Source organism: Myotis brandtii, unplaced genomic scaffold (assembly GCF_000412655.1).
Source record: "Myotis brandtii unplaced genomic scaffold, ASM41265v1 scaffold260, whole genome shotgun sequence".
Lineage (NCBI taxonomy): Eukaryota > Metazoa > Chordata > Mammalia > Chiroptera > Vespertilionidae > Myotis > Myotis brandtii.
In genome coordinates this window covers 454828-475827 of record NW_005359881.1, presented here as the reverse complement: position 1 = coordinate 475827, position 21000 = coordinate 454828, and the positions used below count along the sequence as shown (strand labels likewise).

The following is a 21000-nucleotide window of genomic DNA, read 5'->3' as shown; positions in this document are numbered from 1 at the left end:
CGGGAAGACCTAGAAGCTGACCTGAATGAGGAGCCATCAGGGGAGAGATAAGTAAGGAGGGAACTGGAATCTGCTCTGTGGAAAGTGGCCGTGAAAATGCACATAAAGTGCAGGCGTGGCACGGAAGAGAGAGAAGGCCTGGGGCCGAGCTGGACACTCCCACCCCAGAACCGTGTCTTCCCTCGAGGGTAAGGAGAGTAAGGGGTGAAGGTGAAAAGATGGGTGGAATTTTCCTATCAGCTTCTATGCCATCAATAAAGGTGTAAGAAAATGAGAGCAAAATGCCTCACCTTTGCTTTTCTTAAAAAATATATATTTTTATTGATTACAGACAGGAAGGGAGAGGGAGAGAGGGATGGAAACATCATGATGAGAGGGAATCATTGATCAGCTGCCTCCTGCATCCCCCCTACTGGAGATTGAGCCCGAAACCTGGGCATGTGTTCTGACTGGGAATCAAACCTTGACCTCCTGGTTCATGGGTGGATGCTCAACTACTGAGCCACACTGGCCGGGCCCTCACCTTTGTTCTTATATGTAATACTAGTAATAATACATTTACAAAAGGTTATATATAGTGGGAATTTCAGAAACTGTATTTTCCATTTCTAGAATTTCCACTTGGTTCTTTCCTATAGCGTTTATTTCCCTACTAAGACTTCTAATATTTCCTGCTAAGATTTCCTTCGTTAAAAACACAGTGTGCCTTTTTTCATTGTGGGTAGTTTTCTTGGTTGTTTTAAACTCCTTGTGCATTAGTTTCAATGCCTGGTTCATCTTGGAGTTGGATCTGATAGATTTTTTTCTTCATTCTTCATCTTTTAGGAGGTTGGGGGTTGTGTTCCAGACATGATGAACGTGAAGCTGCGGAGATTCTGGATTCTCTGGTTTTTCTCCGGTGAGCATTGTTTCTTTGTTTTATCAGGTAATTTTCTTGACTGGCCTTGAACTGCAAACTGTGTCTGGGCTGCTGTTCAGACCTCTTGTCTAGCTTGGTTGCTTTGAGTCTGCTTTAGGTATGCGTGGTTCAGAGGTCAAAGATGTGGGGAGACGGAGTTTGGATACTCTCTGTGGCCACTGAGGTGGTCTGAGTCCAGGCACTAGTATTACAACTACAGACACCTGTCGATACAGGTCCCTATGAATTGTCAGTGAAGGCAACAACCCTAAAACAGCCCGGGAAACCATACTTTCTATAGGGTAACATTACAGCAAACCCAGACTCAAACATTCACCCAAACAACCTGCTTCTGTTGGCACTTCTAAATATGTTTCAGTCCATCACAAATCACTAGAAAATATCTGAAAAGATATGCACCAATACCATACCAACATTTCATATCTTAAGGGAATAAGGCTGGCTTTTATCGAAGTTATCTTGGTTATCTACATTTCCCAATTCTGTGCAACAAGTATGTCCTACTCTCAGAATTAGAATCCTTCATTTAAAAAACATAAAAATTCAAATAAGGTGGTTAGAAACAACATGAATAATAACCCAATTCATGGAAAGCAGGAAGAATTTTAAAATAGAAAGTGCAAATAAACAAAACTATAAATGAGGGTTTCAAAAATGTCCTTATGTTTTGACAGGAGCCTAATTATCTCTGCTAAGGAAATAATCCTAAATGGGGACAAATAGTTCTACACAATATGTTCATTGAATCATTTTGTAATATATGTTTTTAAATCCTTATGAATGCAGAAGGACACCTAAGTGAATTATAGTTCCATCACTTAATGAGATGTAGCCACTACCTATGACTTTATTGAGGTTTGCTGATGACACCTGGAAGTGATAAGAAATTGATCGTCCCACCTCAGCCAGGTAAGGAGCAGAATTCTGGGAAAAGCCGCAGAGGAAATGTGCTAAACAGAGTGTGTGTGGGCCAGTGGGGCGTGGGGTCCCAGGTCTGCCTGCAGCTTCCTGGGTCTTTGCTTTGGTGCTTCACGATACCCTCTCCTCTCAAAACAGAGATGAGTTCCATGGGTCAGCAGAAAGAAATCTTGTTGGAAAGTTAGGTAAGCACTTGACGAGGGGCAAGAATACTGAAAAGGCCAAGGGTTAGGAGGCACCCCTTTCCCTTCCAAGTTGTCCTGGAACCATCCCAGGAGCGAGTCATCTCACCATGGAGAGTCTGCAGGTTCCCCAGGTTCACCGAGAGCTGCCAGCCTCTGCCGTTCCCCTTCAAAATGCACACGCCAGGGAGTGCGCCAAGATGGCTCCGTGGGGACAGTTCTTGCATAACCGCGCTATTCTCAGACGGTGCCTGTCCCTTCCTCTGGGGGAGGTTTTGACAGTCTTCCTACACAGACGAAATGCCAGGCCCAGAATTAGAGACCCACGCCCTGAAGCCAGCGCCCGGCTCAGAGCCTCCTTCCTCCCAGACCCAGACCGTCTGGTCCAGGTGCGCCGCCTGCCGACACCTCCTCGCCCGAGGCCGGGTCACCGAATGCAGAGCCACGCAACGCATTGCCCAATGGTGGCTACTTGGGGGGAAAAGGAAAAGAACAAAGAGGCTCAGGGAAGAGGATAAAGCAGAAGGCGGCTCCCTTCCCGTGGAGCTGGTGGATGGCTGTGGACACACGCAGGTGACCGTGTCCTTCCTGGGTCCTGAACCGGCCGCTGCCCCTCCTGCCCGAGGCCCAGAGGAGCCAGCATGACCCCCGGTTCCTCAGACATGGGACATGGGCTCACCAGGGCAGAGCCCCGAGGCCGGGCAGTGGCCGCAAAGCATAGGAAGAAGTGCCGGCCGTGTTCACAGCCCACCGGGCACCTGGGCCCAGACCTGCTCTCGAGCTTGGGTTCTGCCTCCATCCGGCGCAGGGCACCGCGGAGGGTTGTATCCAGGTGGAGCCGCCGATGGAAAGTGCTTTCTGGCTCGAGGAAAGGAAAGGCAGAGATGAAAGGAAAAAATGCTCAAGAGGCTCGAGTACCCCCACCATCAAGACAGCAGTCTCAACAACACCTCTGAACACAGAGCTCCAGCAGTGGGTGCTGAGAGAACAGAGAGCTGAACATGCTTCTAAAAGATCTACTTACGGGAAATACACAGCAAGAATCAGCTGATTTCCCCAGACAGCGTGGTCCCATGTCCGTCCCCACAACGCCAGTTCCCTTAGACGCCATCACCACTCCTTCCCTCCAGGTCACTGCCGTCACCTAATTTCATTGTGCATCTTGTAACCCCCCCAAAATGTGATGGTCTCTACTGTCCATATTCATGTGGATTTCCCTGTTCCAGTGTGTTCTTCCCTGTGTTTCCATGTTACAACAGAAGAAAGTACCAGGTGTACAGATGATGCCCCATATACAGGACTGTCAGGACAGCCTGGGGAAAGGTAACTGCGGACGAGCCAGGAGACGTGGGGACGAGGTAGCAACTCATCAGCCAAGAGCAGCAGGCACGTCTCACTTAGCAGGGCGGCCCGCTGGACATTGCAGATGCTCCCCGCCCCCGCGGGCCTGGGTGGAGGCTACAGAGCCCCCTGCGGGACTCCCTAGGCCCCTGTCTTCTTCCTACAACTTCACCCTCTGCTGGCTGATCAGCCTGACTGTAAGGTAACTAACTGGGTGTCACCCTGGCAGGTCCTCTGAGCTCAGCGGGTGTGGTTGGAAGCCAATGCTTGTGGTTTGGCGCCATCTGGTGGCTGATTCTGCTCCAGCTTCACTAATGACTGGGATTTCTCCCCCAGTTACACAGGGATGGAGCAAGACTAGAAGAGATTAGGACCTGGGCTTTGTATCTCAGACAGGGACGGGGGTGTCTGATCAGATAGTACCAGAGCACAGCAAAAACGAGGCAGAAAATAGAAGATCCGGTTCCGGGAACACGCACATGAGTTCATGGGGACTGTCCCATGCAGGGGTCTCGGTCACTACTAATCCTTCACCAAATGCCCCCAACGGTCCCTGGAAGGGATGGGTGGGCTGGGCACACTGGCTACGACTGGCCAGAGCTTCCTGGCAGAGCCCCCAGCCCACACTGAGCCCTTCTAATTGTGGAGCTAGAACTCAGAGAATTTCAGTGAGTGACTGTTTAAAAAAAGTTCGATGCCCTTTTGCTTCCATGAACTACTGTTTATGGGTCAGGTTTTAACTGTTTGAAAGCAAAGTGCTTGGTTTGAATACTATCTGGACTATTAAACCATTTGTGTGGGGAAAAGTAATTTACTTTATTAAAAATCTTCTTTACTCTGTGGTTTCCAGAAACGTCTTGTTGTGAATGGGGAGGGGGCGAGCAGCAGAGGGACACTATTCAAATGAGGTAAATGTCATATTTTACTCTCTGTGATCCACATACACAGATTCTAGATTTTTACTAACTAAAGGCCTGATGCACGAAATTAGTGCAAGGGCCTTGGCTCTGGCCCCTGGCCCCCGCCCACTGCGGCTTTGTCCAGAAGGAAGGACCCCGGAAGGATGTCCGGTCTAATTAGCATATTACGCTTTTATTATAGATGCTGTCTTTGGACTTCAAGAAACCAAATCTCATTCTCAGTGACAAGACATTATGAGAAAGTTCTGATAAGAATAATGCAGAAATATAAGCCACACCCACTACAGGCTGAGTTCTCTTCTGTGTGGAGTGATTTTAAAGAAACTTTCATTGTAGAACAATAACCCAGACTGCCCTAAGCCATGCCAATGATTGGCAGGCAGTCTCTCACATCCCATGTGCCTGAGAGCCAGTGAAGTTGGCTTATTCTTCCCCGCTTGTCACAAACAGGACACGTGGCTGGGTCCTAGGACAGCCGGATCCTCTTCCCCATAGCTTACCCCTTCCCGAGAGCTCCCAGGGACGGCAAATGCAGCCCAGTCTCCTTGTTTCCTGTAGCCACGCTCTACGAAGTCACCATCACCCTGCATGATCGGCCCTGGGGCACCACTTCCTAGGGGGAAGGACAAGGCTGGGCCCTCGGAGCCTCCAGTCACAGACTTCCGTCAACAGATCAGTGCAGACCTGGTTTTACACGGGTTTCTCCACAAAGGCCCGTTCCTGACCATATGTTGTTGATTCATAAACATTGACCTCAAGGCAACGGCACTGTAACTCACATCTGAACTCAGCTCACCTACCACAGTTTCTCCACTAGGTACTGCACAGCCCTGGGCACTCAGGGCACTGGTCAGAGCTTCAGCATGAGGCTTGAGGACCAAACTGCAACATCACCAACCCTGAGCACCAAACTCCCAACAACGTGGCCCTGGCCGGACTGTGAGGAGGACATGGGAGAGCTGAGACACGAAGGCAGAGTGTTGTCTTGTCCGACCTCGTGTGCCTGTCGGGCAACTCACATTGTCTGCCACTCTGCGAGTGTCTACAAACGACCATGACAGCACCAACAACTGACCTGTGGGTTACAAATACATTTCAGTGAGTGGGTGAATGTGCAAATATGGACTCAGTGAATAACGAGGGATGGCTATATTTCAAACTCCTCTGAATGTAAAATTCTCTGTAATCTGCCCCTCACTCTGCACTCGCAAAGCCAGCTCCACCTCTCTCTCCCCGTCAGCACTGGCCAGGACAAGTACCTGCAGTTTCCCAAGCACACATCTTCCTTTCCTCTTTAAGGGTCCCTTGAACCCTATGCTTTCTCACTATCCTCCTGGGGCCACTGACAGCTCCCACAGTCCCCCATCACTGTTTGTCTCAGAGTCACCAGGCACTGGGCAATGTTCCAATAATAATATGAATAGTAACTGTCACGTCATCATCACCTGAACTCACAGTCTGCTTCCTAGGTGCCAGGCACTGTGCTGTATGATTTACAAGATTCTACTAATTTAATCCACACAACAAACCTATTGATAAAGATAACCTTTGTGCCCATTTTAGAGATGAAGAAACCGAGATATGAAAATGTCAAGTAACTTGCCCAGATCACTCAGCCTGGGAGTGGGAGAGCCAGGAATCAACCCTGGGCAACCTGAGTCCAGGGCCCGAGCTTCATCCTGATGCCACAGTCACGGTGATGGCTGAACTCTAGTAGCATTTAGACAAGATGCTTCCTTCTGTGGTCTGGGACCAGGGGCCAGGATGGAGATGGAGGAAGCGATGTACAAATACGCATCTCACCTCATTCCCTGCCATCTGTTTTGCAGAAAAAACATAGCGAGTGACAGCAAGCACTGCATCTGTAAAGATGTATAATTATACCTGCGTAATGATGAGTAGTTATCTCCTGTCACTCAAAAAGGTAGAAAAACGCTTTAAATATCTGAATGTAAATCTGTATTAATCCTTCCTAATTTTTTTTCCTGGTGCTTTGAAATCTTGGGTCCCCAGGGTCAGCTCACTCCTTGGAGACAGGAAGCTGCAGGAGAAAAGTGTGAAGCTGGCAGAGGTTGGTTCATGAGATTTAAGGGGAAAAGCCATCTCCACGACATAAAAGTACAAGGGGAAGCAGGAAAGACAGAATTAAAATCTGGGCCCACTCGACTCCCCACACTTGTCATTTAACATTTCCAAAGATTATCCCAACCTCAGAAGCTGCTGACAGAGCTGGCAGGGAGGAGCTCAGTGAGGAGGTAGCAGGCCAGGCCCTTCCTGATGTGAGAGCACAGAGCTCTGCCCAGGGAGCTTTGTGACAGGACACTGAGCCCAACCGCTCCCAGCACTTCTGCAGGGCAGCCTCCAGGTGGCGCCGTCAGCCCGTGGTTCCCTCCACTGAGGCTTGTCTATTTCTGGTTGGCCCACTTGTTCAACAGCACAAACCTCTGTGGGTCAGAGCCGCTGGAATTAGAAACCATTGCTAACTAATCTTTCCAACTCCTCAACTCGCTCACGGGAGAGACTAAACAATGAAACTGAAAAAAAGGCCAAGGAAGAATAAGGGAAACCAACACTCTCTTTTGGTTATTCTCTGCCCAAGGTCTTTGCTTTTTCTAAAATCACTTTTCAAGCTTTGAGAGAGGAGGCCTCAGACGTGGTGAAGGCCTTAGAAGCACATCAAATGAACTTCCAGTTTTAAGAATATGCATTGTTTTTCATAAAATACGTATGAAACGGAACACTCTGGGAACGCTGAGAGTAAGACCGAGAAACAGGGACTGTGGGGAAAGAACAGTCATGTGATGGCCTGTGAGCTGCCCGAGCTGCCTCACGGAACTCGGTGACTTCACACAGGGCCAGGTGTGATGAGGAGGAGGGGTTTCCAACCTCACCCCCGTTCTGAACACCCTTAGGGACCTGAAATAATCCCAGACCCTGAGACAGCCCGCGTCCCACCCAGTTTGTCCCTCCTTCTCTGTCCCTCACACACGGGCAGAGGAGAAACAACATTGAACATTCTGGGATCCAGCTGCCCCCTGCAAAAGCCACCAGGACTGGGGTAGAGACATAAGAAGATCTGGGGCTAGGAAGCAGTCGGTGTAAAGAGCTGGAATTTTGCATTTTTCCACGTGGTTTAAACGCACTGGAAATCCAGGGTGTAGCTGAAGGAGGCAGGTGAAATGGCGTAACTCAGGCGCACCTCCCACCGGGACATGCGGACTGACTCAGGCAATGGAATGCACGTGCCCTGGCCGTGATCGGAGTTAAGGGTAAGAAGGATGGGGTGAGTTTGCAAAGCTTCCCTGGTGATTTGGACACACCTTGCTCAACACACAAAGGTGCAACTTGGAAGGAACTGGGGGTGAGGTCGAATGTGAGCCCCACCCACATTCCCTTGGCTAAATCCCTGGAAAACGGGCCCTGCCAACAAGCAGGTAGGTGTGAGCAGGGCCAGGGCCACCCACACACCTGAGCATCCACACACCCAGCACAGGAAACTCTCACCCGGCCCACCAGTCAGAAACTGGTTGCTAAACTCTAAAACCAAAACATAACAGATTCATCTAAAAGATCAAATGTAATGTCATCATTGAGATAGGATGTGGTGGAACAGAAATGATGGAATACTTCTGCCAAGCATGCTGCAGAGGTGAAGGCAACATTTGACAAGTATTCCGATGAGAAAAGATGGGCTCAGACTGCCACTATGAAAACAGTAACTCAGACTGTTAGATGTGTTTTTAAGTTTAACAGACATTATCAGAGAGTTTCAAAAACATCCTCACTCTGAGCCACTCCTGGTTAAGGTGGAAAATACCCAAAGCAATCCGGTAACATCGGAAGCCTTATAACTATGTTCCGTATAAATGACAGCCCCACCCATTTACCCTGATGGTACGCTCATGGACGTGCAGAAAAGGGCAGCAACAATGTTCATTATAGACTTGATCGTAATTTCAAAGCATTGAAACACAGAAAAAGGGCTTGGCTAAGAAACTGTAATACATCCAACTAATGAAAAACTGCTCCGTAATGAAAACCAGCACCTGTGAACTGATATGAAAAGCAAAGAACGTTCCCATGAAAGACGAGGTTTCCCAAACAATGCATAAAGCATGACGTCAATGTGTATAACATCAATATGTGTGTGTGTGTGTGTGTGTGTGTGTGTGTGTGTGTATTCAAGGAAGCAGTGCTTGCAATTATCAAATAATGTCTGATGATTGATAATCACTAGAGCCCAAACCTCATTTTTTTGTCATTTATGACGGAGGGCAAAATGGAAACCCAACTTCACACCTGCAGAATGTGAGCTCAATCGGCTCAAGGCCACACAGAAACGTGATGGTGGCAAACTCGGGAGTGAGGCAGATTCACACTCGGTTCAAGCTGTGTTCTGATTTGCAGATTGGAAAAGAGAAAAATCTCAGAGACGTCTTACTAGCATTCACAGCAAGACAAAACTTTTAGGAAATTATCTGTTACATCAATTTCCTTGTGCTTGAATTTCAGGAGATTTCAGTCCGATTCTGATAAGAAATGATGTGTGTGAGTAACCCAATCTCTAACCCAGGGATTCCGTCCCAAGGTCGCCACGCCCCCACCCCCCTTCATTCCAGATAGAGCCCTAAGCACCTCATGAAGCTTGAATGAGGTCGCGAGGCCTCCGGGCTCACAGCGCGCGTGGCTACACTTAATCAGGGCTGGATAAACAAGCTCAGTATTAGTCACACTTGTGCAAGTTATTCCACGTCGCTGCAGCCAGCAGAGATTTGCACATGATCCTGTTTAAACCAGCAAAACATCTGGAAAATGTGAAAATGATTCTAAGGCGCAAGCGGACCACACGCTTGGAGGGACGTCAGCTGCGGCTGAGGCCAGCCCACGGCTGGGAGGACAGGCCTCGCGGGCGGGGCGCACTTACGATGAAGCCGAGTTTCTTGTAGTCCCGCGTGTACATGGACTTGCGCTTCTCCATGCTGCCGCTGCTCGCGTTGGGCTCGGGCTCTGCGTCAAAAGCGATTCTTCGAAGCTCAAATATGATGTCCCTCTGAGCCTGTGGGTTTTGGGGGAGAAGAGGAGGAAAGAGCCACTTTCATTGTGGGGCATGACATACGTTCCTGCTCCCTAGGGCCCCTGGAATCACCGCATCCAGGAGAAACGGCGACAGATACAGACATCGGTGCTGTGAGTGTGGGCTCTGCACACTCCTCCTCGCCTGCCGCTCCCCTGCGGGGCCGCCCTGGCTCTCTGCCACATGCTCCCCCAGCCAAGTCCCTGGGAGAAATTCTATCCAGGATCTGGAGTTCTTAAAGGAGCCCAGCATGATGGAAGGCGTGTGACTGGAGGAAGCCACCTTGGAGAACCCAGGGGTAACGTACTGTTAGAAGCACAGTGAGAGGTACACAGTGTTTATGAACAGTATTCCAACGACGAGGAATCCCTAACTCCACTTAGAGTGCCTTTGTAGAAAGAAATACTTTAACATGGGGAAGATGGCCTGGCTGGAGTGACTGAGTATTGATCTATGAACCAGGAGATCACAGTTTGATTCCTGGTCAAGGCACATGCCTGGGTTGCAGGCTTGATCCCTGGTGTGGGGCATTCAGGAGGCAGCCAATCAATGATTCTCTCTCATCACTGATGTTTCTATCTCTCTCTTCCTCTCCCTTCCTCTCTGAAATCAGTAAAAATATTTTTTTTAAATAAAATAAAATAAAATGGTGAAAATGGTCGATTTTATGTATATTTTACCATAATAACAGAGAGATTCTAAATGAATAAAAGGCAGGGTTTCTAACAGGGAGGCTGTTGGCACTCACATGCCTTGCCCCCTTCACCAGAAGTGGTGAATGACAGTCCCCTCCCCCCACCCCCTCTGAGAGGAGCGCTCGGCCTGGCCGAGAGTCTGGGCGCTCGAGGTGGCCCTCCCAGCCTCTCTGTCACGCTCAGCCGCATGGCCCCGAGCCATGCAGGAAGCCCGGGCGGTTACACACTTCACACAGCAGGCACATCTGCGACCCATCAGGCCCGCCCGTGCCGAGGACGAGTGTTTCCTTCCAGAGCTGCTGAAGCCACACATGTGCACAGCGGGGCTCCCGCTGCTCCCCGGACTCTGCCTCACGCCCTAAGTCCCCCAGGGCCTGCTGGAGGGCGGGCGACAGGACCTTCTGTGCACAGCCACCAGAGGCCTGGGGAGAACTACAGCAGGTGGCCATCCAGCACTCGTGCGAGCCCTGAAAGCAGGGTGACCTGGGGCCCCAGCTCCAGACTGAGAGCTGGAGGATGGAAGCCACTTCCTCCACCTGCAGAGCTCCCAGTGGCCCCTGTTGTCTGGGAACTTGACCAAAGCTATTACCTTGAGGGTCTGGGGGCCAAGGGCCACGGTCAATGGCCACGTGATGTCAAGCTGTCTGATCCAAGAAAGAAAGAGTGTGCATGTACTTGACGCATAATGAAATAATCCATTCATTATGTTCTGATCCTAGATGCACCTGAAATTCCAATCCATTCCCCCAAGTTCTGAGATGGCAATAAGTCAATCATAGCATCATCTAAAATCTCCTGGTTCCGGAGTAGCCCAAGACACGTTCTCGCCTCCGTGTGCCTGCGCTGCTGGCCGTGAGCGCTCACCTGGTCCTGGGGGTCCATCTTGGTCATCATCCTGTCCTCCAGGAGGTTAAAGGTGAGCACCTGCAGCACGTACAGCTGATGCGCCATTTCGTTGTTGATGGCCCGCTGCGCTCGGATGACGTGCTGGGGAGAGGATTCACAAAGGGAAAAGAAAAGGAAACAGCAGAAGTTAACCCCCATCACTATGCCAAGCAGAACCTCAGAAGTTAACCCCCATCATTACGCTAAGCAGAACCTCAGAAGTCTTCGTTTGGAGGCCTGGGGGGTCTAGTTTGGTGGGACTACGCTTCAGAAGAAAGGAGAGGACACAGGTGACCTTGAAGCTCACCTTTACATTCCAGGGCCCACTAAGGTTCCTAGATCTTTAGGCCGAAAACTGGGAAAAGACCAGCTGTGTTGTGTGCAGGGGGAGTGGAGGGGCACAGGGCATGCCCTGGCGCCTTGGCCCTCTAACCAAGGCGGTGTGCCTGAGACGAGGGCACCGTGCAGAGAGCTGAGGAGGCTGCCACAGGGTGTTCCTGCATGCAGTGGGGGGATAGATGGTGCACATGCGCTGTAAGCGTGTTTGCCAGCGACGCTCCCTACTCCTGCCACTGACAGTGATCCCACTTCTAAATGGGGGAAATTTCAGAAGCAACACACACAGGCAAAGTACCTACCAGACCTGTGGTTAATCCACTGTGAGAGCTATAGGGAGACCCCATTGCCACCCCAGTGCAGTGAGTGAATTCCTGGGCATTGCTTCACTCGCCTATTAACAACTGAAAGTAAAAGGACACCTCCTCTTAGAAAGAGCACCAAAGGGGACATGTATAAAAGGAATGGCATGAGCCTAAATAGGTGGGCCTTTGTCCCCTCTCCCCCGGAGCTGGGTCTGAAATGGGGTTCAGCCCTGGACCCTAACATACATCCTCTCTGGCAGAGACCACGGCGCTGCCTTAAACAGGACTGGAAATGTCAGGAGACGACCATTCGCACCAGGTGTTTTGGGTGTGCGAGGCCCCGCCATGTCTTGCTGTCTGAAAGAATTTTCTCTAGGTGCCCCAACCTGGCATGCACTGAACTCCACAGCCTGGCCTTGAGTGCCACATCCAAACAGCCAATTAAAGAAGGCGGGGGGGGGGCAGACGGAAGGAAGTGACAGACCCAAAATTATGGAGGTTGAGGGGGTGGGGAGCTAGGGAATGGATGGCAGAGTGGAATAAAATCCCGTATCCTTTAGTCTCCAGAACAGAATGTGAATCCATAGTATAATTCAATATCCAAAGTTGATGGGTGTTGACATTTAAGTCTTTACTCCATTTGGGGTTTACTCTGTATATGGTGTCAGAAGGTGGTCTAATCTTACCACCGTACTAATCTTGAGACAGCATGGCTAGACCTAGAGGGTATTGTGCTGAGTGAAATAAATCAGAGAAAGAGAATGCCATGTGACTAAACTCGTACGTGGAATCCAGAAGACAAAATAAACTGGCAAACAAGATAGGAATGGACTCCGATACAGAGAACAGACTGATGGCTGCCAGCGGGGAGCGGGGCTGGGGGGCTGGATAAAAAGGTGACGAGAGTAAGAAGTATAAATTGGTAGTTACACAACAGTCCCGGGGATGTGATGAAGAGCATAGGGAATATAATCAATAACACTGTAACAACTATGCATGGTGCCAGGTGGGGACTGGAAATATCGGGGGATCACTTTGCAATGTATATGATTACCTAACCACTTTGCTGTACACATGAAACCAATACAAACTACTACTGAATATCAATGATAACTGAAAATAAAAGACAAAGGGTATGGCTGCTAACGTGCATGGATACTGTATCTATTTTTGTAGCAACTCCAAAGTGTGTTCATGCCAGCTTCTTGCCAGAGAATGCCAACCGTGAGCTTTGGGCCATCACAGCCTCACCAAAGAAATCCTGCTGAAGTAAGCTGATCTTTGAAACATGGGGGCTACCGCCACACTGCCCGCCCCATCCCTGGCACCATAGTGATGTCAACCACAGGCTGAGACCTCCATTCCTCACTTCTAGCCCTGCCTCTCCCCCCCGCCCCCCTCCCTCCCCGCACGAACACCCTCACTGAGCCGTGCCTCAGCATTACAGCTTCCGCGGGTATTGAGAGCCAGTGCGAAAAATCACCATATTAGGAAACTTCCTGAAATTTCCAACAAGCCATTCTGGGACCTGGCGTCTACTCTAAAGCCCCACCGACACCCAGTTCAGATTCCGGTTCCAGGAGGGAAAGTGTGTCATCCCTCAAGAACGGGGGTACCTCTGTGGTCCAACAATGAAAATTACACTCATATGTTTCTCTTTATCCTAGACAGCCAGGATGTTTAACATCAAACCGGATGACAAATTGTACTTATTACTATGGGCTTTGGGTTCTAGAATATTTATTTTGTTTGCCCTCATAAGGTTTTTAATTGTTAATGGCCTCACTGTATTGGAATGGGTGTGTGTGTGTGTGTGTGTGTGTGCGTGTGTGCGTGCGTGCGTGCGCGTGCGCCTGTGTGTGCACACATGTGTGCGTGTGTGGCCAGGCTTACAGAACTCCTCGCTGAAATCACTCACACACATGTCTTTCAGCCTCTAGTTAAAAGTCAAGTAGCCAATAAGGCCTCAGGAGATCCTGCTATTTGACTCATTTTCAAACATTCACAGCCTCCACGTAAGGCCTCTCTCCCACCGAGGTTTCTGGTCACGCTTGCACTCAGTAGTCTCCATGGACGCCTTTTCTGTCTCTCTCTGTAAAGGGGCCCAGGGAAATGATGGTAAAATTTCAGGGTCTGATGTGTTTATTTCTAGCTAGCTCCCTCATTAGAAACTGTGTAAGTTCAAACTCATAAACCTTTTTTAAAATTGTTTTTATTGATTTCAGAGAGAGAGAGAGAGAGAGAGAGAGAGAGAGAAACATCAATGATGAGAGAGAATCACCGATTGCCTGCCTCCTGCACACCCCACACTGGGGATGGAACCTACAACCTGGGCATGTGCCCTGACTGGGAATCAAAATGTGACCTCCTGGTTCATGGGTCAATGCTTAACCACTGAGCCACACCGGCCGGGCTCATAAACCTTTTAAGTCACAGAACCCCCGATTTTCTTACATCTAAGTTGTAGCAAAGCTAACACTATGGTGAGTGTAATAAACCTGCCCCCTGAGAGGCCCCGGCCCTTCCTGCCAGAATGTTCTTTCTCTAAAGCATTTTACTGTCAGTTGTTAACAGGCGAGTGAAGCAATGCCCAGGAATTCACTCACTGCACTGGGGTGGCAATGGGGTCTCCCTATAGCTCTCACAGTGGATTAACCACAGGTCTGGTAGGTACTTTGCCTGTGTGTGTTGCTTCTGAAATTTCCCCCATTTAGAAGTGGGATCACTGTCAGTGGCAGGAGTAGGGAGCGTCGCTGGCAAACACGCTTACAGCGCATGTGCACCATCTATCCCCCCACTGCATGCAGGAACACCCTGTGGCAGCCTCCTCAGCTCTCTGCATGGTCCCCTCGTCTCAGGCACACTGCCTTGGTTAAAGGACCAAGGCGCCAGGGCATGTTCCGTGCCCCTATGCTCCCCCTGCACACAGAGACCCCTCCTCCCACCCAGAGAGGCCATTCCCGTGGGAAGCCTTGTTCATTCCACTTCTGTAAGCGCCTTGCTGCCTGCTTTCTGGTTCCTCCTGTTTCCCCACAGAAGCGAGTCACAGAACGAAGCAGAACTAACGCCGCAGGAGGAGATCCACAATGCACCGGCCACCTCCCCGACCCCGCGGACATGGCTCCTGAGACTCACCGTCAGGATGATGGAGCGCAGCTGCTTCTGGGCTAGAATATTGGCCATCTCCTGTGGACGGAAAGCACCCCCATGAGCGCCGAGGTTAGACAGATCTGCTTCCACACGCTCCGAAAGGACTGGCCCCGGGAGCCTCCTAACGGGGCGTCAGCAGTATTTCTCAGGGAGAAGGGACTCACAGAGGAGGGGTGTTCAGGTGACTTTTTGAATGTTCTGTTTGGCAAACAAGGCCATGTCCACAGCAAAGGAAGGAACCCTGGTGCCTGCAGTCTTTTCTCTTTTTTAAGGCACTTCTTCCTCCCAGGAAGGTGGTGATGCATGCACACTGAGCTCTGCGACGGAAAGCACGGTCCCCGGGGAGAGGCTCGCTGCTCCGTGACTCTACAGGTGACTCATAGGCCTGCACCCTGAGCTTCAACGGTAGAGAAGCATCACTTTAAAGATCCACGTCTTACTTCTCCTCTCAACCTGAGCAAAATCGGGGAGCAGCCGGTCCACACCCCAGCACTCGAAAGTGGTCTGTGCGAATGAATGAGTGGCCGGGGTCCCAGCCAAGTCTGGACACCTGGGCAGATGCTCGGCCGCAGAGCCCACACTGGGCACCGCCAGCCCGCATTCTGTGGGTCGCGCTGGGGGCCCCGGCTGGCACACGGGTCTGCGGTGACTTTGAGACGGAAGGAGTCCCAGATGCCCTTTCTTAAGATTGACACGTGGGCACCCAGGGGAAAGTTAATAGTTGGACACAATCTTGTTGCCAACATTCAAAAACGGAAATACTGCTCACATTCAGGAAGACGCTGGGATGTGGGGGTTTGGGGGGGAATGCATTTAGTGTTGCTACTCTTGCCGAGTGGAGAAGACTCTCAACCCGGATTCAGAAGCACAGCCACGAATTCCAGGTTAAAAGAAACTTGCAGAAAGCAGGGAGAAGGCAGGACGTGGGGTGGGGGTCAGGACCGGGGCTCAGGCGGGGTGGGCAGGCTCGGAGGAAAGCTCGGGGCTCGCTTGGTGCCAACGAGGGCGCTGGGGACTTACAGTCAGAGGACAATCAAGGATGTCCACACTGCTGTCCACACCAGCCTGGCAGCGCCAGGGCCACCACGGGAAGGAGAGCAAGCGGGAGAGAGGAGGGCGGAGAGTGAGAGACTGTGAGAGGGCGCAGCGAGGTTAGTGCCCCGAGACCCACTGCACGGCGAGAATCACATGGAAACGCTGCGAGGGGCGCCAAAGGGCTGGAGGGCATGAAAGTCGAAATCTAATGCTAAGTCCTCTTCCCACGTCTTCCAACAGCAAACGAAGTGCACACGCAACTCTAAGCCACCCCCTCCCTGTGCAAAAGCAGCCCCAGGATGAGCAAAATCCCACACGGAAGACGAACCAGAAACCTTCATCGTTAGTCACTGAGGTTTACAAACCTGACAGTGAAAAAAGTGAAATTAAAAAAATACAACTCTTGACACTGAGGCTAGTAGCATGCTAGCTTTCTAAATTCATCTCAGCCAACGTTTTGTAACCATCCTAGAGTCCCCAGCGCACTTTCTAATGGAAAGATCTCACATTTCCACCCAGTATTTCCACCCGTGACTTGTGACGGAGGTAACCCAGTGTATTACATTGATGTGAAAAACATGAATGGATTTTGAGGTGTGAGCTAGATCTCAAGACAAAAACTCTACTCTTCACACGCCCTCTTGAACGATGCTTTCTCGGTTGAAGAAAAACCCAGGATCAACAGAAAAAAGAGTCTCGGAGGGTAGGTCCCATGGCACACTCATGGGAGAGGGGGAGGAACCACCCACCCTCCCAGCCACGGCCACGCACGGACAACAGAAATACCACCAGCAAGGAGCCCCTTGGAAACGTGAGCGCTTAGTTCAACCATGGCAGCAACCTGTGTGTTCACCCACCTTCCACCCCACAGGCCCCGGGGAAGAGCTGACACCTCTCAGGGTCTCAGTTTCCTCATCAGAAAAGTGGGCACAATGCCCTCCTTGCCCCATGAGCAGTCAGTGACACGACAAGGTCAAAGGGCTTCCTCCTCTGCTCCCACCGCGGCCGCAGGGCTGCCATGGGTTTGTTTGGGGCGTCTGCACTGGCTTTGTTTGATGAAACGCTCTGCCATGGAGACATTCCTAGCCTTCTCCCTCAGACAGGGCCTGCCCATGCCCACTTGGGCCCCCTGGGTTTGGGAATGGTCCCGGGCTGGCCAGCCGGGCCACAGAGCAGCAGGAGGCCCAGGGAGTCCCCGGGACGGGCAGGGGAGGCTCTCTCTCTGCACCCACAGCTGCCAATCCTGGGCACGGTCTTCAGACAAAGACATGCCACGTACCTGCCTCCTCTCGTCGGGCGCCTTCAGGAAAAGGGCGTTGATCACGGCGATGGTGTAGGTCTGGATCTCCTGGTCTGTCCTGTAAGACACAGACAACACAGAAAGTCAAGAAGCTATGCCTGTGTCAGACACAATCGAGTTTATGGTCACCGCCCCCCAGAGAGGGAGAGAGGAAGGCAGGCCCCAGAAACACAGTGGCACTGAGAATGTACTCCGATCATCACGAGGCTGGAAACACAATGGTGAGGAGGCAATTACTATAGCCCATCGGACACACACTGCTGGAGGAGGTCACCCAGAAAGCACAGGTGGCCAGCGGGCCCTCTCCCTCCTCCTCTGCTAGGATGAAAGGGTGAACTCAGCCCGGCTGACATGGCTCAGTGGTTGTGCATCGACCTATGAACCAGGAGGTCATGGTTCAATTCCCGGTCAGGGCACATGCCCGGGTTGTGGGCTCGATCCCCAGTGTGGGGTCTGCAGGAGGCAGCCAATCAATGATTCTCTCTCATCATTGATGTTTCTATCTCTATCTTCCTCTCCCTTCCTCTCTGAAATCAATAAAAATATATTTTAAAAAAAGGAAAGTGTGAACGCACTGGATGAAACGTGTGTGTGTGTGTCTGTGTGTGTGTGTATGTGTGTGTGTGTGTGTGTGTTCAGTCTGATGCATGAAGTACATCTGGGAGGAGACCTGGCTGACCCCAAGTCCTAGCCTTATTATAAAGGAAGCAGCTTTGTCTCCATGGCAATGATATGACATATTCTAAACATCTACTTCCAAAAAGAAACTTTCTAATGACAAGAAGATCAGGTTTTTATGTTTACACATTGGCTTTTCACTGGAATGAAGTCAGAAATTGCAAATGGAGGGACGCTCTAATGGAAGCCACCTGGGCAACAGTAAATAAGTGAGGAGAGCTCAGGCATAAGCCAGAGCAGCTATGAGCTACTCGTACAGACAATTTGGGAGAAGGGCCCTGGGAACACGCCTTGGGCAGAATGAAGGTCAGGCCCAAGGCGCCCCGCCTGGCTGTGTGGCCTTGGGCGAGTTCCTGGCGTGTCCCTAAGACACGGTTCCCGCATCCGCAGCATTGGGTAGCAACACTTATTCCCAGAGGCTGCTTTCAGAACAAAGTGAGGGAATGTGCCTAAGACCCTCAGCATAGCGCTTGGCAACAAGGAACTCTCCTCTTTGAGGAAGTGCACTGTGGACACACAAATGTGCCCTCGAGGTTCAGAAGAAAGAGACACTCCACATGCAGGGGACTGTGAAAGCGCCGCTATTCCTGGAGAGGTTTCATGCAAAAACATCATTTTAGAACATGTGCTAATTTTCCCTGAGGCCACAATCTATTCTCTCTCAGCACTGATGTTCCTATCTCTCTCCCTCTCCCTTCCTCTCTGAAATCAATAAACATATGTTTTTTAAAAAAAGTAAAACTGTGGCTATCTTCCAACACTGATCAAAATTGGGTGCCTACTGAGGGCCAGGCACTGCGGCCAGGACAGTGCCAAGAATGGGCACGGCGCTCACCAAGCGGCAAGCAACTGCCATTGCAGTGCAACAGGGCTAGGGATAGACAGGTTTCCCGGGCATTACATGCTGAGCATCTCCAGGCCCGAGCAGGGGCCTCCTCGGCTTACCCTTGCAGATGGGGGATGAGCTGGCCAATGGTGATCTCCTGCGCCACCTTCTGGTAGAGGTCGTGGCTGTTGAGCACCATGGACTCCAAGATGGCCAAGGACCGCTGCAGAATGGAGGTATCCATGCCCGACTTGTTGACGAAACTCGCAATCTGAAAACCCAAGCGGGACACAGGTGACTGTTCGCGCTCAGCAGGGCAGAGAAGGACAGAAGGGAGCGAGTCATGAAATCGGGAGCTCGGATAGGAAACACCAGACACTGGGGGTACAAGTACCCGCATGGACAGCGGAGCAGCCAGGGGCGCGTGGAGCCAACAGGATGCTTCAGGACATCACCACAAAGCGCTATGTGCACCCCATTTCTGCAATTCCATTGTAAGCAACCTTCACAGGGGCACAGCTTCAAAGAATGACTTGGTCTAGTTTTTCCAGGATTATTCTGCGTTTCAAACGATTCCAACACATGCAACCGTACCTATGTGTCCAAGGGGTACTGGTTCTGAGACCCCCTCGGATAAAACCCATGGGCGCTTAGGTCCTCTACATAAAATGGAGCAGTATTTGCTACCGCATGTTTGCATACGGGCCACAGCAGTCTATGCCTACACGCCCCTGCATCTGAGTGCATTCAGCGCAGGCTTGATGCCTGTTTTGCTTGTCAAACTTTCTGGAATTTCTTTCCCCCGAATATTTTCTATCTGTGGTTGGTTGAATCCGTGAATGTGAAAGCCACTGATACGGAAGACCAACTATGCAGTGAGAGGACGCCTGTGTTTCTCTGAGACAATAATTTCCACTTATACAAACAGCCATTTCTCTCCATTCCCAGGCCACTCCACTACCCACGGATCCATGCCTTTATGTGCTGGTTATGATCCTGTTACATTCTTCAGGGACTCGCACAAATCACACTTGTCGACACAAGTCAACTGGCAACTTCTCCGTCACAGGCTACTGGCCTGCGATCCCTCCACGGAGCACGCTTTCCCCGACACTCTCATTTTAAATGGTTAAAATAAACTCTCCTCACCTCTCCAAAAGTTAGCAAACAGGAAAACCTTTAAATTAGCAGTGTGGAAAGTTAAAATCACAGTTTAGGCTCTGAAATGCATTCCCTAAGGAATTAATTGCTGAGGCCTCCAACATAAATCACAACATAAGGGAGACACAAAATAAGGGTTAGAATAATGGGTCGCATAAAGGTTTTATTTTAGAGGCCTCGTTAAAAGTTATTGCTGTCTGGTGACAATGCACACGAAGGCTGTTATTATAGCAGCATAATGACTGCTCTTCAAAGCTGCATAATGTGGTCCTATGACAAATGGGAGCTTGCTGCTTCCCTCTGTCGACACTAATGTCTCCTCTACGCCGTCCCCCCGACCACTTCTCCGCATCCCCTCTCCAGCCCGGCACGAGACAAAAGGCCCAGGCGTCCCTGGCAATGCGCTGGGACCATCTCAACTTCCCAGCCCAGCGACTCCCTGTGAAAGCTGGGATAAGAGTACTGACACCAGCCTCCACCCTTCCCCCACAGACATCTGGATTTCAGAGGGTGTGAAATAAATGACGCAAAGCACAGTAACATTACGACGTTATATTCCAAACGCTATTATTTTATGATATAAACTACAGGAAAGAATACGAGACATTTAAGATTCTCAAAAGAACTCCACTGGCCCATCGTCAACTGCTTTCACCCATTTCACGGCCAATAAACTTCTCCGACGTGTTTACTGGCCCTGGAAAGCCCACACCTGCCTCGTCAGTCTGCTCCATTGGACCAACTCTACCTGCCAAGACTGCCTTTCTTCTCTAAGGCTGCCTTTCTCTGAGAGAAAGCCAATCCTCCCATACTGTGCTCGTGTTTAACACTTCTCTTAGACCTCCTCTAAGTAAAGAGAAATGCTGTCGCTCCCCTGTCCACACCATCCCACCCCTTTCTGCTACCCCAGCACATTCTCGGGTGCCTGCTGGGAAATAGAAGAACTCCCAAAGCCGCTCGCTGACGATGCTGCTCATGTCCTCTGCACTCCTTCTCTCCTCCCTCCACTCCCCCTTTCTTGTCTCCATTTCATAAATTTGCATGTATGCTTACGGCTCCTTAGAGAATTTTCCACCTGAGAGCTCCCTCCCCACCTGCCAACCTCCACCCTCTCTCTCCATTCATTGGAGTCACAGGCATTCACTGTGTGCCACCAAACAGGCTCGTGCTGCCCTGAGATCTGAAAAGAGAAAGGAGCAAAACCCATAGGATTTTTAATTTCAAGGACCTTATAGTCTAGCAGAGACTTTGCCTTTAAATTATATAAATATATAT

At 50.5% G+C, this 21000-nt stretch overlaps 1 protein-coding gene across 4 annotated transcripts in view; it reads right to left on the bottom strand.

The window, feature by feature from the left end:
* Positions 1–21000, bottom strand: part of ELMO1 (engulfment and cell motility 1) — a 402414-nt gene that overhangs the window by 210921 nt on the left and 170493 nt on the right. For 3 of the 4 annotated variants that reach the window (XM_005868063.2, XM_005868064.2, XM_005868066.2), the window contains 6 exons: positions 18684–18835; positions 17040–17118; positions 15746–15790; positions 14711–14761; positions 10914–11036; positions 9205–9336 (listed from right to left, as the gene is read on the bottom strand). In XM_005868063.2, the coding sequence (XP_005868125.1) occupies positions 9205–9336; positions 10914–11036; positions 14711–14761; positions 15746–15790; positions 17040–17118; positions 18684–18835 (582 nt within the window). The remainder of the gene's footprint in view (positions 1–9204; positions 9337–10913; positions 11037–14710; positions 14762–15745; positions 15791–17039; positions 17119–18683; positions 18836–21000) is intronic. The other variant, XM_005868065.2, reaches the window with a different exon arrangement.